The 17,749-nt window shown below is 46.0% G+C and overlaps 1 protein-coding gene across 1 annotated transcript in view; it reads right to left on the bottom strand.

Annotated features, from left to right (window-relative positions):
- LOC124613755 (odorant receptor 82a-like) overlaps window positions 1–17,749 on the bottom strand; it is a 163,624-nt gene that overhangs the window by 87,714 nt on the left and 58,161 nt on the right. The window contains exons 2-3 of the mRNA XM_047142471.1: window positions 12,808–13,139; window positions 1,390–1,626 (exon numbers count right to left, since the gene is read on the bottom strand). Of these exons, the coding sequence (XP_046998427.1) occupies window positions 1,390–1,626; window positions 12,808–13,139 (569 nt within the window). The remainder of the gene's footprint in view (window positions 1–1,389; window positions 1,627–12,807; window positions 13,140–17,749) is intronic.

The raw sequence follows: 17,749 nt of genomic DNA, 5'->3' as shown, positions 1-17,749 counted from the left end.
TTGTGATGCCTCGTGTAAAGAGGGGATATGCGTACCATCACGTTTCCGACTTTGATAAAGGTCGGCTGTTAGCCTATCGCGATTGCGGTTTATCGTATCGCGACACTGCTGCTCGCGTTGGTCGAGATCCAATGACTGTTAGCAGAATATGGATTCGGTGGGTTCAGGAGGGTAATACGGAACGCCGTGCTGGATCCCAACGGCCTCGTATCACTAGCAGTCGAGATGACAGGCATCTTATCCGCATGGCTGTAACGGATCGTGCAGCAACGTCTCGATGCCTGAGTAACAGATGGGGACGTTTGCAAGACAACAACCATCTGCACGAACAGTTCGACGACGTTTGCAGCAGCAGTGACTGTCAGGTCCGAGACCACAGCTACGGTTACCCTTGACGCTGCATCACAGACAGGAGCGCATGCGATGGTGTACTCAACGACGAACATGGGTGCACGAATGGCAAAACGTCATTTTTTCGGATGAATCCAGGTTCTGTTTACAGCATCATGATGGTCGCATCCGTGTTTGGCGACATCGCGGTGAACGCACATTGGAAGCGTGTATTCGTCATCGCCATACTAACGTATCACCCGACTTGATGTTATGGGGTGCCATTGGTTACACGTCTCGGTCACCTCTTGTTCGCATTGACGGCACTTTGAACAGTGGACGTTACATTTCAGATGTGTTACGACCGTGGCTCTACCCTTCATTCGAGCTCTGCGAAACCCTACATTTCAGCAGGATAATACACGACCGCATGTTGCAGGTCCTGTACTGGCCTTTCTGGATACAGAAAATGTTTGACTGGTGCCATGGTCAGCACATTCTCCAGATCTCCCACCAATTGAAAACGTCTGGTCAATGGTGGCCGAGCAACTGGCTCGTCACAATACGCCAATCACTACTCTTGATGAAGTATGGTATCGTGTTGAAGGTGCATGGGCAGCTGTACCTGTACACGCCATCCAAGCTCTGTTTGACTCAATACCCAGGCGTATCAAGGCCGTTATTTCGGCCAGAGGTGGTTGTTCTGGGTACTGATTTCTCAGGATCTATGCACCCAAATTGCGTGAAAATGTAATCAAATGTCAGTTGTAGTGTAACATATTAGTCCAAAGAACACCCGTTTATCATCTGCATTTCTTCTTGGTGTAGCACTTTTAATGGTGAGTAGTGCACATAGCTGATCCTACTCACAGCAGTCTGTAACTGAGTGATGTACCGAGTGATGTTTTTAACCCCATAACAAGTTGCCAAGAGACCAGTGTTTCGTGAGATAACGCTTCCGTCTGATGAGCGAAACCTGCAATAGTGAATTAAATTGTGTAACCTCTAGCTTTTTCATCTCAGTATTATCACGGTCAGTGTACGAATGCTGGAAGTTACCTCGTATACGGGGGTCTGCGTGAAGGAGAAGGGGTACCAGACGTGCGCGGGCAGCCCCACGCTGTCGCGGCACTGCACGGTGCCTCCGCAGGCGTGCGTGCGCGCGGCGGGCACGACCGCCCAGTAGAGGCAGCCGCTCAGCGCCACCAGGATCCGTGCCACCGACACGATGCGGCTCTTGAGCGCCGTCCACTGGAACACGGCCGCCTTATCCGCCCCCAGAGCTCGGCCGTACTCCTGTGGACAACACGTTTTGTATTGCGGGCTGTGCTTCGACTTCGAGTCTCGACTACTGCTACACGATTGTACAGATGATGGACAGTATTATGTAAACATCAGAAACACCATACATTACCATGCCTGATGTGGTGTAGGAAAAACAATTGCATCCAAAATTGTTTCCAGTCTTCTCGGAAAGGATAAATACATGTCCTGGGACTCTTATACCATTCTCCCTACAAAATTGCGAAGTAGTTCAGATAACGACGACGGAGGTAGATAGCGAACCCGCACTCTTCTCTCCACAGTATAGGGTGATTATAATTAAAGTTAAACTTTCAAAACGCTGTAGAAATAACACCATTGGTCATAATGACGTAAAACTTCAACGGAATATTGTCGGAGAAGGGGGGAAACGTATGGCAGAAGAAACAAATAAACTGAAAATTGATCAATGGCGCTTTATGTGTCAGAATACGTAAAAGAAAGCCGGCCGGGGTGGCAGAGCGGTTCTAGGCGCTACAGTCTGGAACGGTTGGAATCCTGCCTCGGGCATGGATTTGTGTGATGTTCTTAGGTTTGTTAGGTTTAAGTAGTTCTAAGTTCTAGGGGACTGATGACCTCAGAAGTTAAGTCCCATAGTGCTCAGAGCCATTTTTGAACGTAAAAGAAAACACCGCCCATGCGCATGACCCATTGAAGATGGTGTAAAAATGCCGGGTACACGGCTTTTCCTCGTTTTGCGTCTGCGACGTTCGCCATGACTGTCTCAATGCAGGATCGCGCTCTGCTTGTAAAGCTGTATTACAAATGGTTCAAATGGCTCTGAGCACTATGGGACTTAACTTCTGAGGTCATCAGACTCCTAGAGCTTACAACTACTTAAACCTGACTCGTCGTCGGCTGATACTCGTATCCGAGTTTTCATTTCTCTCCTGAGATTTCCTTTGTCACGGTTCAGGCGTGGAAGTGTCGTTGATGGCTTAGCAATCCAATCCTAGCGTGGAACAGGCGGCCACAGACATTACAGCTGATGGAAGGTGGAGGACGTGGCTGAGCCTGGAGGAGTTTACGTCTCTGGCGTTTGTCATTCTCCATCCTTCGACGTTCCAGCTCAAAGTTTTGAAGAGCATTTGAGATAACTGAGCGCCAGCGACTTCGGTCTTCTGCTATTGTGGACCAGTTACTCGGATCGATGTTCAAGTTTTTCAGATTTTTCTTGTATTGATCCTTATAACGTTTGAGAGGGGCACCTCGTGGCCTTTTACCTGTGCTCACTTCGCTGTACAGCATTTGGGGTGGAAGTCTGTCATTTTTCATCCGCTGGACATGTCCGACCCATCTGAGTTGATGCCCAATGATAAGAGCTTCCATGCTATGCATTTTTGCTTTATCTAGAACAGCCGTGTTGGATATGAAGTCATCCTATTTCAGGTTCATGATATATCTTAGCTTCTGTTGGTTGATGCGTTCTAGTTTCTTCAGATCGCAGCGATATAACGTCCAGGTTTCGCAACCATATGGCAGGGTGGAAATGACTACAGCTTTGTACACCATCAGTTTGGTGTACAGTGTTAGGTCTTTATTCAGGAAGACACGCTTTGTAAGACGACCAAATGCTACATGTGCAGCACGTAATCTATTCTCCACATCTTTTCCAGATGAGCAGTTGGATGACAGTATGCTTCCCAGGTAGAGGAAATAGTCCACTTGTTCCAAGAGTGTATCATAGATGGATATGCTGAAGTCAGGAACGGAGGAGCCAGGAGTTGGCTGCGCCATCACCTTTGTCTTTGGAATATTGATGGAGAGACCAAATCGTTCGTACGCCCTGCTGAAGGAATCAACTGACAGCTGCAACTCTGCAGGTGAATGAGCTGGAGAGGCATTGTCATCAGCATACTGCAGCTCTGTCACACGAGTGGTACTGGTGAACCTTTTTGAATGGAGTCTGGACTGGTTGAATAATCCTCCATCAAACCTGTACTTTAGTTCTATTCCTGCATTGTTTACAGTTGTCTCGTAAAGCATAGCTGCCAGATACAATGCAAATAATGTAGGTGCAAGAACGCATCCTTGTTTAAGCCCACTTGTTATTGGGAATTCACCAGTCATTTCATTCTGGCAGAGGACCTGTCCAGTCATATCAACGTGGACAACCTGACTAACCTAAGGACATCACACACATCCATGCCCGAGGCAGGATTGGAACCTGCGACCGTAGCGGTCGCGCGGTTCCAGACTGGAGCTGTATCACAAGAATGATGACTGTGCACACGTCGCTCTGCAGAAGTTCCGGACACTGAAGGGTTTGAAAAAAGGCGTTTGTCCGATGACTGCCGTGGGTCTTGAGAAAATGATTCGGAAATTCGAAAAGACGGGCTCTTTTTGTGTGCCACCTGGTAGAGGGAGGAAACAAATTGATTCGCGGTCAGAGGAGACGAGTGGTGGTGTGCAGACGTGTGGTGCACGGAGAATTGCCCGAACATTGGACATACCCGTGAGCACGATGCGTAAAATCCTACGAAACATTTTCTGTCCATTCAAAACCACCCATGCACACGACCTGCCAGCAAGAGAGACCTTTGCTTTAGAATTTCTTGCTCACGTGGAAGTGGACAATGATTAGCCGTGGAAGATTTTGTGCACAGACGAAGCCCACTTCCATCTGACAGGATATGTCAATAAACAGAATTGTCGAATATGGGAAACGGAAAATCCACACGCAAATCAATTAGTACCACTTCATCCTGAAAAGGTCACTGTGTGGTGCGATTTTACGGTGTCATTTCTCATAGGACCATATATTTCCGAAAAGACAGGTGCTTCCGGTCCTGTTACCTGTACCGTCACTGGTAAGCCCTATGAGTGTCCGTTGCGCTACCACGTCATTCCAGCTCTCCAACAGCGTGGGTGTGTGGACGGCATGATTTTTATGCAAGATGGCGCCCCTCCGTACATTGCAAGTCCAGTTAAGCAGCTGCTGAAGCGCCGTTTTGGACATGCTAGACTTATCAGCCGCCATTTCCCTACAGCCTGGCCGTACCGGTCACCTGATCTTAATCCGTGTGACTTCTGGCTGTGGGGCCATCTGAACATGACCCTGGAAACACTTCTATCAGTTACGGAGCATGCTGCCGGCCGCGGTGGTCTAGCGGTTCTGGCGCTGCAGTCCGGAACCGCAGGACTGCTACGGTCGCAGGTTCGAATCCTGCCTCGGGCATGGGTGTGTGTGATGTCCTTAGGTTAGTTAGGTTTAAGTAGTTCTAAGTTCTAGGGGACTTATGACCTAAGATGTTGAGTCCCATAGTGCTCAGAGCCACTTGAACCATTTTGAACGGAGCATGATGTTTCTCGATCTCAACTTGTTGCAGAAAACGATGGACAGCATATTGAACATGTATTGCGCCAGTCACACGGAAATAAATAATCCGATTTGATTTTGATTCGTGCCTTTTATGCGGTTTTTGGCCTCAGAACAATTAAAAACCGATTTTTTTCCATCCGATGTGATATGACCATGCCACGGTGGATGGACTTACGTAATTAGCAGTATCACAGCTGTACACCCACGCACACTGAGCAGTACAGTTTGTTTAACGTCAGACGTACACCTTAGGCATTGTTGTATGATTCATTTGTAATTTGCAGTCAACCACCATTAAATTACGATGCTTACAGTGCCATCTATTCCTACATTTTTTAACTATTTATTTTTCTTCTGTCACACGTTTTTCCCCTTCTCCGATAATATTCCGTTGCATTTTGACGTCATTATGACCAATGGCGTTATTTCTACAGCGGTTTGAACGTTTAACTTAATTATAATCACCCTGTAGATCACAGAACCACCATAACACTGAGATCTGGCGACTAAGGTGACCAAGGGGGCTGTGACAATTCATCCTGTTACTCACCAAACCACTCTTAGACAATACGAGTTGTGTGGGCAGGGGCTTGTCTTCTTGAAGCACAGCGTCTACATTAGGGAACAAATATTTTACAATGGGTAAGGTATCCTCGTCCTGAGGAGTGATCGAAGACACTTTTAAAACAATAAGTTGGTTAACAAAACAATTCTCAACTAAAATGTCCTTAGATGAACATCCACCAACTACACTACTGGGCATTAAAATTGCTACAGCACGAATATGACGTGCTACAGACGCGAAATTTAACTGACAGAAAGAAGATGCTGTGATATGCAAATGATTAGCATTTCAGAGCACTCACAAGAGGTTTACGCCGGTGGCGACAGCTACAACGTGCTGACATGAGGAAAGTTTCCAACCGATTTCTCATACACAAACAGCAGTTGACCGGCGTTGCCTAGTGAAACGTTGTTGTGATGCCACGTGTAAGGGGGAGAAATGCGTACCATCACGTTTCCGACTTTGATAAAGGTCGGCTCGTAGCCTATCGCGATTGCGGTTTATCGTATAGCGACATTGCTGCTCGCGTTAGTCGAGATCCAATGACTGTTAGCAGAATATGGAATCGGTTGCTTCAGGAGGGTAATACGAAACGCCGGGCTGGATCCCAACGGCCTCGTATCACTAACAGTCCAGATGACAGGCATCTTATCCGCATGGCTGTAACGGATCGTGCAGCCACGTCTCGATCCCTGAGTCAACAGATGGGGACGTTTGCAAGACAACAAACATCTGCACGAACAGTTCGATGACCTTTGCAGCAGCATGGAGTATCAGCTCGGAGACCACAGCTACGGTTACCCTTGACGCTGCATCACAGACAGGAGCGCCTGCAATGGTGTACTCAACGACGAACCTGGGTGCACGAATGGCAAAACGTCATTTTTTCGGATGAATCCAGGTTCTGTTTTCAGCATCATGATGGTCGCATCCGTGTTTGGCAACATCGCGATGAACGCACATTGGAAGCGTGTATTCGTCATCGCCATACTGGCGTATCACCGGGCGTGATGGTACGGGGTGTCGTTGGTTACACGGCTCGATCACCTCTTGTTCGCATTGACGGCACTTTGAACAGTGGACGTTACATTTCAGATGTGTTTTGACCCGTGGCTCCACCCTTCATTCTATCCCTGCGAAACCCTACATTTCAGCAGGATAATACACGACCGCATGTTGCAGGTCCTGTACGGGCCTTTCTGGATACAGAAAATGTTCGACTGCTGCCCTGGCCAGCACATTCTCCAGATCTCTCACCAACTGAAAACATCTGATCAATGGTGGCCGAGCAACTGGCTCGTTACAGTACGCCAGTCACTACTCTTGAAAATGTAGTCTCATGTCAGTTCTAGTATAATATATTTCTCCAATGAATTCCCTTTTATCATCTGCATTTCTTCTTGGTGTAGCAATTTTAATGGCCAGTAATGTATATACAATAGAAATCTCTCCCCTGTGGCGTTGTCTGTGATGTGCATACACCATGAATCCTAGAGTCATGGTAGGCGGCGACGTAGAGACCTGGGACGTTACTGGGCCAGCGTGTGGCGGCGGAGTACAGCTGGTGAAAAGTACGCAGAACTGGGCCAGGTAAGCCAGCATGGAGTGCGGTGACAAAATGTCTGGTTCTGCCAACTTACAGCACTGGAACTGCGGATGTTGGCGACTTAAGGCTTAGGGTGTAAGTCCGTTCAGTCTGGCGGTGACCTAAATAGTCGGCAGCGAGTGGATATACATGTGGCTCTGCGAGTGTACGTGACCTGGTATAGCAAAATAGTGCCTTGCCGACATCGCTGTTTTGCTGCGACAGGCACACTGCCTATCGGCGAGGATGGCGTCCCCAGACGCTGTGGAAGTGACGAGTACCTCCATGGTAAAGAGGCCAGGTCATACGAGGCAGGGATCTGTGTTGTAGATCACGTCCTCCTGGAGGGGCAGCTGCCTGCACAGTATGCCTGGTGTGCAGAGGAAACGACTACCAGGCGGATCCAATCAGCAAAAATGGTCAAAAATGGTAATATAATTTTTGGTAGTGACGTTGCCCTGTAGAGTAATCGTGGTGCCAATGGAATACCACAACGTGGCTGTCCAAATCATTACCGAAACCCTGCCACGTTTTACATTTGGGACGTTAACTCGGTCAGACATTGCGAACAGTGTGCAACATGACTCATCTGAGCGCATGATATTCTTCCACTGCTCCATACTCCAGGTTTGTGACCGCCTCTTGAAACACCAAACACTATGGCTACATTGGTTACGGAAGCATCCACAACATGAGCACCAACAATCTGCCTGTATTCGAAATCACTTGGCTCCACCATAACGCACTCTGTTCTCACCACGACTGACAACTGCAACTTATTGAGGACAATACACAGGCGCCGTTCGTGGTCAAATACAACCAGCACAACTTGATGGCTTGCATAACACCTGTATTTATATTCAATCATACATTTCTCACAGTGTTTCCGTATTATGTCAAACCCCTGCACTATGTTCATAATGATCATTGGCCACCATAAGACTCAGTGTCGGGGTCGGGTGGTGTCGCACGTGATAAGTGAGAGTATATGAGCACAACAGAGACGAATTCTGGTAACCATACCTGTCACAAAAAAAAAAAAACAAAAAAAAAACGACATACGTAAGCGAGTGCATGCCTGAAACAGCGAAGCTGGTCGGCTGCTCCCGTGCTACTGTCGTAATCATCTATGAAAAGTGGTTGAAGGACTGTGAAAACACAGGTGGGCACAAAGATGTCGGACGTCACGCCTCAGAACGCGTACGTAGGAGGCTTGCTTGCTGAGTGAGGCAGGATATGCGGCGATCTGGCGACAGTGCTTGCTCAGATACAAATGTCTCGGAGCAGTTTGTAGAATATAGGATAAATGTCTACAGCTGCAAAGTTTTCTAAAATGATACAAACACAGCTTCAGTTTTGAGCAACGCATTGCCAGTTCTTAATTCATTTTCTCAATTATCAAATCTTTGTAAGCACTAAACAGTGACGTCAGACTTTTGTGATAATTTGACTTCACTGTGACGGAGTACTCCAAAAGCATACCATTTCTGTTTCTTTTTCATTGCTGCGATCTCTCAGCTTATGGAGTAGCGAACAATCATGGAATTTTATTGTCTGACGTGAAGTACAGGGATTTTAATAATCCATATTTCTTGACTGAAAAGATACTTGGGGTTTTCAATAAGTAATGCAACACATTTTATTTTCTCAGCCAATTTTAGCCTAAAAAAATTTGAGATATCGTGGGATATTATCGTTTCACCTGCTACAGCTTAATAAGGTTCCGAAGGGTGGCGGTGCCTCACGTAACCATCAGAATGGCATCTGTAATGCAGTTGCGTTCCAAGCAGAGAGCTGTCATTGAGTTTCTTCTGGCAGAAAACCAGAGCACTGCAGATATTCATGGGCGCTTGCAGAATGTCTACGAAGACTAGCAGCGAACAAAATCATGGAGTCTGTCATCATTGCAACAAGGTCGTGCATAGCCGTCTGATCTTCCGCGTGCCGTCCGGCCGCATACAGCTGTGAATCCTGCAGTGTTGGAACCTGCGGACTCTTTTATTCGAGGTGATCGACGGACACCAACAGAAGCTTGGCTGCTCAACTGGACGTCTCTGTGGCAATGCTGACACATTCGTCCACTAGTTGGACTCTTAAAAGCTATGTGACCAATGGGTTCTTCATCCACCCTACTGCCCGAAACTCGCAACTTCGGACTTCCTTCCGTTTGGCCCAATGAAGGATGCGGGTAGCAGCACGTGGGTGTGGATGTTATTTATGTAGCAGGACGTTGCCTCCAACGTCGACCAGTAGAGTGGTAACACGGGTGCATACAGGCCCTCCTAGTAAGCCATTGCATCGAATGGAGAATATGTTCAGAAGTACGGTTTTGTAGCTACAGGAGTGGGTAATTGGAATCCTAAATAAAACCTACCTGCTTTCAGAAAAAATGTGTTTCATTACTTGTTGAACATCCCTCGCGTGTGGAGGTGGTACTAAAGTGCTAAAGAGGAGACTTAGTGCAAGAGAAACACAATCTACACATAGAGGCTGAGTTTACAGATTTGAATTTCTTTACGGATGTGTAGACATATTTCCTCCTACTCGCAAACCTGGCGAACTAACGCTAAAGAGAAAATTAAACACCGTTAAGGTATCTGTAGAGCACTGAATGGATGTAGATGTAGATGTAGATGTAGATGTAGATGAGGTGAAAGCATGAAATCCACGGCTAGCTCCAATACGATGGGGATCTCTACAGCCCCATGAGTGGCACAGAACATCACCATCAACAATGTCACACACTTCCACTACGTGGGAGACCGTGGAGGTTGCCTTCGATTTCAAATCAGAAAATAGGAACAACACGGCACGACTTTTGCTCTGGTTATCGACGAAATACTGGTGAAAATGTGCTCCACAACGCACGTTACATTCGGCTACCTTATTTGGGTGTGGAGACGGGTGATTCATAATGAAGCAGATAAATGAAGAGTTGCCCACAGCTTGAATAAGACCATGTCAGACTCAATTTTCTTTTGTCATAGGTAGTCAGATGCTGAAAGATAGCATTCTGGCAAAAGTCTATTGCCATATCAGACAAAGACACCCATACTGTATAAAGTACACGTATAAGGACCGATCAAAAAGTTTCCGTTTGAGGACGTTGTCGCAGTTTATATGCAAACCAGCGCGCCTCCGTTGCGAGTGTATTAGCACTGACTTACAAGCAAGGAACATATATGGAACGCAAGTTTTTGATCGTCCCTTACAAAACTGCCATGAACTCTTAAGATTGGGTTGAACACCATAGTGCTTTACTAGACAAAATCCGATTGGATTTGATGTGCCCTTGCCTTCCACTGAATTTTGAACGGACTTACTCGGTCAGTCGTATAAAAACATAATGTTTAACTTAGAGTTCGAATAACAAAATTGGGAATTATAGCATTAAGAACTCATTGCAAGTTAAAAGCGACAGAAAAAATGGTATGACCATGTGGGCACTTTGTTGTGTTGGCAGAAGAGCTAACACCGTGTTACTAGAGGAGGCCGAAATGCACGCGTTTTAGCTAACGCAGACTGGCGTGAGGAGGGAAGAACTATACTGACGTGAGGTCTTGAACATGACAAGGAATTAGAATTCAGAAAGCGGACGTAGTTAGTTGATACTTAATTTTAATCTCATTAATGATGAACGCCGCTCTTGAGGGTACATGATTCACAATATTGTCTGTACAGAATTCATTCTAATTACTGAATATGGCGCCTTGCTAGGTCTTAGCAAATGACGTAGCTGAAGGTTACGCTAAACTATCGTCTCTGCAAATGAGAGCATATGTAGTCAGTGAACCATCGCTAGCAAAGTCGGCTGTACAACTGGGGCGAGTGCTAGGGAGTCTCTCTAGACTAGATCTGCCGTGTGGCGGCGCTCGGTCTGCAATCACTGATAGTGGCGACACGCGGGTCCGACGTATACTAAGGGACCGCGGCCGATTTAAAGGCTACCACCTGGCAAGTGGTGTGTCTGGCAGTGACACCACACATTTATTTTTGACTGACTCGATTTACAGTCATTCACTAAGCGATTTAACCCCTGAGCAGTAAAGTGTGAGTTATTTACACTTCATGTACCATAGGCCAACTGAACGACTATTTTCCATCGAAATGATGTGGATCGAGTCGGTTTACAGAATATATACAGATATTTACTTTTGTCAGTAATGAACATATGATTTTATTATTTTTTAGTCCTACTTACATAACTATGAGTAACAACAGGCATTTTGCTGGTTACTCGTTTTCATATAAACTTTTTAGCAGCATGACTGTAGTTTGTTATTGTTGTTGTTGTTGTTGTTGTTATACTCTTCAGTCCTGAGACTGGTTTGATGCAGCTCTCTATGCTACTCTATCCTGTGCAAGCTTCTTCACCTCCCAGTACCTACTGCAGCCTACGTCCTACAGAATCTGCTTAGTGTATTCATCTCTTGGTCTCCCTCTGCGATTTTTACCCTGCACCCTGCCCTCCAGTACTAAATTGGTGATCCCTTGATGCCTCAGAATATGCCCTACCAACCGATGCCTTCTTCTAGTCAAGTTGTGCGACAAACTTCTCTTCTCCCCAATTCTATTCAATACCTCTCATTAGTTATGTGATCTACCCATCTAATCTTCAGCATCCTTCTGTAGCACCACATTCCGATAGCTTCTATTCTCTTCTTGTCTAAACTATTTATCGTCCATGTTTCAGTTCCATACATGGCTACACTCCATACAAATACTTTCAGAAACGACTTCATGACACTTAAATCAATACTCGATGTTAACAAATTTCTCTTCTTCAGAAACACTTTCCTTGCCATTACCAGTCTACATTTTATATCCTCTCTACTTCGACCATCATCAGTTATTTTGCTCCCCAAATAGCAAAACTCCTTTACTACTTTAAGTGTCTCATTTCCTAATCTAATTCCCTCAGCATCACCCGACTTAATTCGACTACATACCACTATCCTCTTTTTGCTTTTGTGATGTTCATCTTATATCCTCCTTTCAGGACACTGTCCATTCCGTTCAACTGTCATCGGCGAACCTCAAAGTTTTTATTTCTTCTCCATGGATTTTAATACCCACTCCGAACTTTCCTTTTGTTTCCTTTACTGCTTGCTCAAAATACAGATTGGATAGCATCGATGAGAGGCTACAACCCTGTCTCAGTCCCTTCCTAACCACTGCTTCCCTTTCATGTCCCTCGAGTCTACAAATGCTAGAAACTTAGGTTTGCCTTTCCTTAATCTTTCTTCTAAGATAAGTCGTAGGGTCAGTATAGCCTCACGTGTTCCAACATTTCTACGGAATCCAAACTGATCTTCCCCGAGGACGGCTTCTACCAGTTTTTCCATTCGTCTGTAAAGAATTCGCGTTAGTATTTTGCAGCTGTGACTTATTAAACTGATAGTTCGGTAATTTTCACATCTGTCAACACCTGGTTTCTTTGGGATTGGAATTATTATATTCTTCCTGAAGTCTGAGGGAATTTCGTCTGTCTCATACATCATGCTCAAGAGATGGTAGAGTTTTGTCAGGACTGGCTCTCAAGGCCCTGTTTTAGCGTTGGTGAAAAGCTGTGGTAATATGTTCGCAGCGTCTGTGAGGTACGTACTCACGTGGACTAGTGCCACTGTAACGTCGAATGATACGGCTCATGTTAGTAGCGGTCAGATTTGACAGATCGCCTACCTGCATGCATCTGTCGAGCTCTGTGATGAGCTTCTCAACAGAGGGCTGCGTCTTTAGGAGTGCGATGATCTTGACGACGTTCATGAGGTAGACGAACATGAGGCAGGCGTTCATGGTGACGCCCAGCATGTGCCCCCAGTAGTGGACCATGGCGAGCAGCAGGCTGGCCACGAACAGCAGCAGGATCACCCCGACGCAGCCGGAGTAGGCGCTGTACAGCTGCGACGACGCCGACGTCGACGACGCCCCTCGGCGCGGCGCCCACGCGCCCGCCAGACACAGCAGCCACAGTTGCAAGCGCAGGTCCGTGCGCAGCCGAGCGCCAAACTCACCTGCGCAAATACGAGGCACTGTCCAAATGAGCTCGAAATTTGACTTGTATGTGCAGATGGTTATGAGCGCGCTGAAATACCGCTGAGTGCCTCCGCACACATCCTTCTTGCATCAGTGTGGCAAGTGACTCGAGTTGAGTGGTTTGGATAGTTGTTGGTGAGTACATTTCCATGTTCGTGTGTCTGTGAGTTTGCAGTTTTGCGATGTCTGTAGTAAAGGAGCAGCACGTCTGAATGCAGTTTAGTGTTAAACTGGGGAAACCGCTGCATAAACGTAGCAAATGCTGCACCAAGCTCTTGGAAACTGCGTTTCAGGTCACATAGTGGCGTAAGCATATCAGAAACAGACGAACATCTACTGATGAAAACGACCGTTCCGGACGCCCAGCAACTGGCAGCACGCCAGGAAATCCACAGAAACTTATCAATTTGACTCCGTAATCTCGTATACAGATCATTCAAAACGTCTGCAAAACCTAGGGATTGCGTTACCTGTTTAGTGTTATACACTACTGGCCATTAAAATTGGTACACCACGAAGATGACGTGCTACAGATGCGCAATTTAACCGACAGCAAGAAGATTCTGTGATATGCAAATGATTAGTTTTTCAGAGCATTCACACAAGGTTGGCGCCGGTGGTGACACCTACAATGTGCTGACATGTGGAGAGTTTCCAACCGATTTCTCATGCACAAACAGCAGTTGACCGGCGTTGCCTGGTGAAACGTTGTCGTGATGCCTCGTGTAAGGAGGAGAAATGCGTACCATCACGTTTCCGACTTTGATAAAGGTCGGATTGTAGCCTATCGCGATTGCAGTTTATCGTAGCGCAACATAGCTGCTCGCGTTGGTCGACATCCAATGACTGTTTGCAGATATGGAATCGGTGGGTTCAGTAAAGTAATACGGAACGTCGTGCTGGATCCCAACGGCCCAGTATCACTAGCAGTCGAGATGACAGGCATCTTATCCGTATGGCTGTAACGGATCGTGCAGCCACGTCTCGATGCCTGAGTAACAGATGGGGACGTTTGCAAGACAACAACCATCTGCACGAACAGTTCGACGACGTTTGCAGCAGCATTGACTGTCAGCTCCGAGACCACAGCTACAGTTACCCTTGACGCTGCATCACAGACAGGAGCGCATGCGATGGTGTACTCAACGACTAACCTGGCTGCACGAATGGCAAAACGTCATTTTTCGGATGAATCCAGGTTCTGTTTACAGCGTCGTGATTGTCGCATCCGTGTTTGGCGACATCGCGGTGAACACACATTGGAAGCGAGTACTCGTCATCGCCATACTGGTGTATCACCCGGCGTCATGGTATGGGGTTGCCATTGGTTACACGTCTTCGTCACCTCTTGTTTGCATTTGCGGCACTTTGAACAGTGCACGTTACATTTCAGATGTGTTACGACCCGTGGCTCTACCCTTCATTCGATCCCTGCGAAACCCTACATTTCAGCAGGATAATACACGACCGCATGTTGCAGGTCCTTTACGGGCCTTTCTGGATACAGAAAATGTTCGACTGCTGCCCTGGCCAGCACATTCTCCAGATTTCTCACCAACTGAAAATGTCTGGCCAATAGTGGCCGAGCAACTGGCTCACAATATGCCAGTCACTACTCTTGATAAACTGTGGTATCGTGTTGAAGCTGCATGGGCAGCTGTACGTGCACACGCCATCCAAGCTCTGTCTGACTCAATGCCCAGGGGTATCAAGGCCACTATTACGGCCATAGGTGGTTGTTCTGGGTACTGATTTCTCAGTATCTATGCACCCAAATTGCGTGAAAATGTAATCAAATGTCAGTTGTAGTATAATATATTTGTCCAAAGAATACCCGTTTATCGTCTGCATTTCTTCTTGGTGTAGCAGTTTTCATGGCCAGTGACAAAGTTTGTGCCACTACTGCTCCAAGACGATCATAAGCAACATTACAAAGAATTCTGTAGTGAACGTAAACAACGTTCTCTCAAAGGTTGTCACTTGTGCTAAAATTGTGCTTTCTGGTTGTGATACTGAAATTAAAAAGCAGTCACTGCAATCGTAAAGTGCACCAAAATTGACATTAAGTACGTATAAAGTTTATGAAGAGTTCTTCCCTCCCGGCAAGACGACCACTGAAAAGATCTATACCGACTGATACAGGCGATGAGAAGAAAACTTGGGAAGTGGCATACCAACAACAGGCTATAGCACCTAGATGGAGCGCGATCAAATACGGTGTACATGATTCAGGATTTTTTAATTTTTGACAGTTGTTCGCCATCCGGCGTACTTACCTCTGTGTGACTTCTTCTTTGAAGAAAATAAAGTTGAAGGGGCAAAGATTTGGTACAGTGGAAGAGATTCAAGTGGAATCGTTAAGGCTACTAAACAGCCTAACGAAGAAATCCATGAGATGTATTCGCAGCTGCGGCTATGGATAACCATCAGCTGGATAATGGAACGACGACAGTGAAAATTACTGCCGGATCGGGAGTTGTACCCGGTTTCCCACTTACCGCGAGCGGTCGCATTACCATTGGGCTACCTGAGCATGCTGCATGCAGAATACGGGCACTGCAGTGTCGTACATATCAACAATGACAGAAACGTTGACAACTGTGTGTTCGGTCCCAAAGGCATACTTTGAAAATGATGGACCAGAAAAGGATCTAGGTGTATTTCGGGAACCTGCAGCTGCCACCTCTTGCTTATACCTCTGTTTACTTTCCTATCGGTAGTAGTGGCTGCTGAGCAGAACTACTCAGTCAGAAATTGAATTTAATACCGCCCTCGTATCTACACAGCCAACGTATGGGCAGTTAGTTTTTACACCTCATAAGAGACAACTTGCAATCGTTAACTGCAAGGTCTTAAAGAGGTTACTTGATGCCACATTTCACCACAGCCTAGTGACGGGGAAAATGATAAAATAAATTTTAAATAATATTAAATGTTGTGTACTTATTGTTTCAGAAATACTTTTACATACTTTGGGGACCAAACAGCATGAAAAATCTCATATATCGTAAAGTCCATTATTTTCGAGCCACTAATGGAAATTAGGGTTATTAGAGCTTATTAACATATTAACTCATAATAAATGCTGGATTGTCCTCCTGTTACTTCTAAACACGCATGCACTCGTCGAATCATGGACTGTCGCATGCTTTCAAGTACTCACTAACTGTTTCGAATGGTTTCGCAGGCTTCCATGTGACGTCGATAGTTTTCGCACCCAGGGTTCAGACAACTGAGGTCGGGAGAACCTGCAGGCCATGGAACTATACCTGTTCTACCTGTCCATCTGTCATGGTAGCGCATCGCGAACACTGAGACCTACTTGGTCTCCATCACGCATAAATCACGAGTTTCTTCTTACTTGAAGGGCACGTTTTCCAGAATGTCTTGGAGGGTATTCTGAAAAAATTCCCTGTAGACAGCACCAATAAGACGTGCTGGGATAACGTATGACCCTACCAGACAGTATCTACACATAAATCTTAAATTGATGCTGATGTCTAGCTTGTACTGTAACATGAGGACTGTGATCGGTCTTTAAGAGTTGGTTGTCTAAATTGTTATACCATTTCTTTCGGAGGTTCCCTCGTCTGTATACAAAACCGAAGTGACAAACAACGGTTTAGCAATTTGTGCAACAAACCATCGATAAATGTTCTCCCGTTGTGAGTGATTGAAGACGATACCGATGCATGAGTGGCCCGTGAAGTAACCTCCATGTTGAACTTGAAAAGTACCGCATGCCAGGGCCACTTGTCTTGCGCAAATACCTGGCTCTTCTTTGACAGCCCGTAGAACGTGTTCTTCCTGGTGAGGCGTACGAGTAACCCGTGGTCTTCCTTGGTCAGAAGTCTGTGGTGCTACGGATTCTGTCACGGCAACGCGACGATACGTAACAGCAAACGGTGGATGACTCGGCTGTGTTCGGTGTCGAAACGCCTTTATTCAAGTGTGTAGCCTCGTGTACATTAACATTCACGCGACTGGAGATGAAAATCATTCCTGACAGCTTACGAAATGAGTATCCTGCCATGTTAGAAGACAACACTTTCAGTTAGCTCACTACCTGTAATACACGTACGCAATGGACACTTTGGAGCCAGACGAATGACAACTGTACACTAGTCTCCTTGGCAACACAACGCCATCTAGGATACAGTGAGTCAAAAGGGCGTATAGATCAGTGATGTGTTGGGTTGTCAACTTTCACTAATAACTTCAAAAGAAGGATTTTCGCACGTTCTTTTACACGACCTTTTTTATTGATGTGGTGTATGGAACGTGCCCCCAAACACTGTAAAGTTATTTTAGAAACACCTAGCGTATACATTTATTGCGAATGTCCTTCCACCCCTTCTGTTGTTGCACATTTAGCCAATAATCTAATACTGCACTTATCATCCAAGCACTGACCACTGTGTAAATGAATTGTACACTTTAATATAAAGACCATACTAATCAGTGAACATCAACGGAAGAGTTAATGCAACAAGCTACTAAATGATTCAGTTACAAAACACATGAAACAGGGTAAACCATATGTCACATTTGGTGCATCATGTGATATGTCTCATATGAAAATCCCGAA

Source organism: Schistocerca americana, chromosome 4 (assembly GCF_021461395.2).
Source record: "Schistocerca americana isolate TAMUIC-IGC-003095 chromosome 4, iqSchAmer2.1, whole genome shotgun sequence".
Classification (NCBI taxonomy): Eukaryota; Metazoa; Arthropoda; class Insecta; order Orthoptera; family Acrididae; genus Schistocerca; species Schistocerca americana.
The sequence above is the reverse complement of the archived record's forward strand: the minus strand, read 5'-3'. Positions and strand labels throughout refer to the sequence as shown.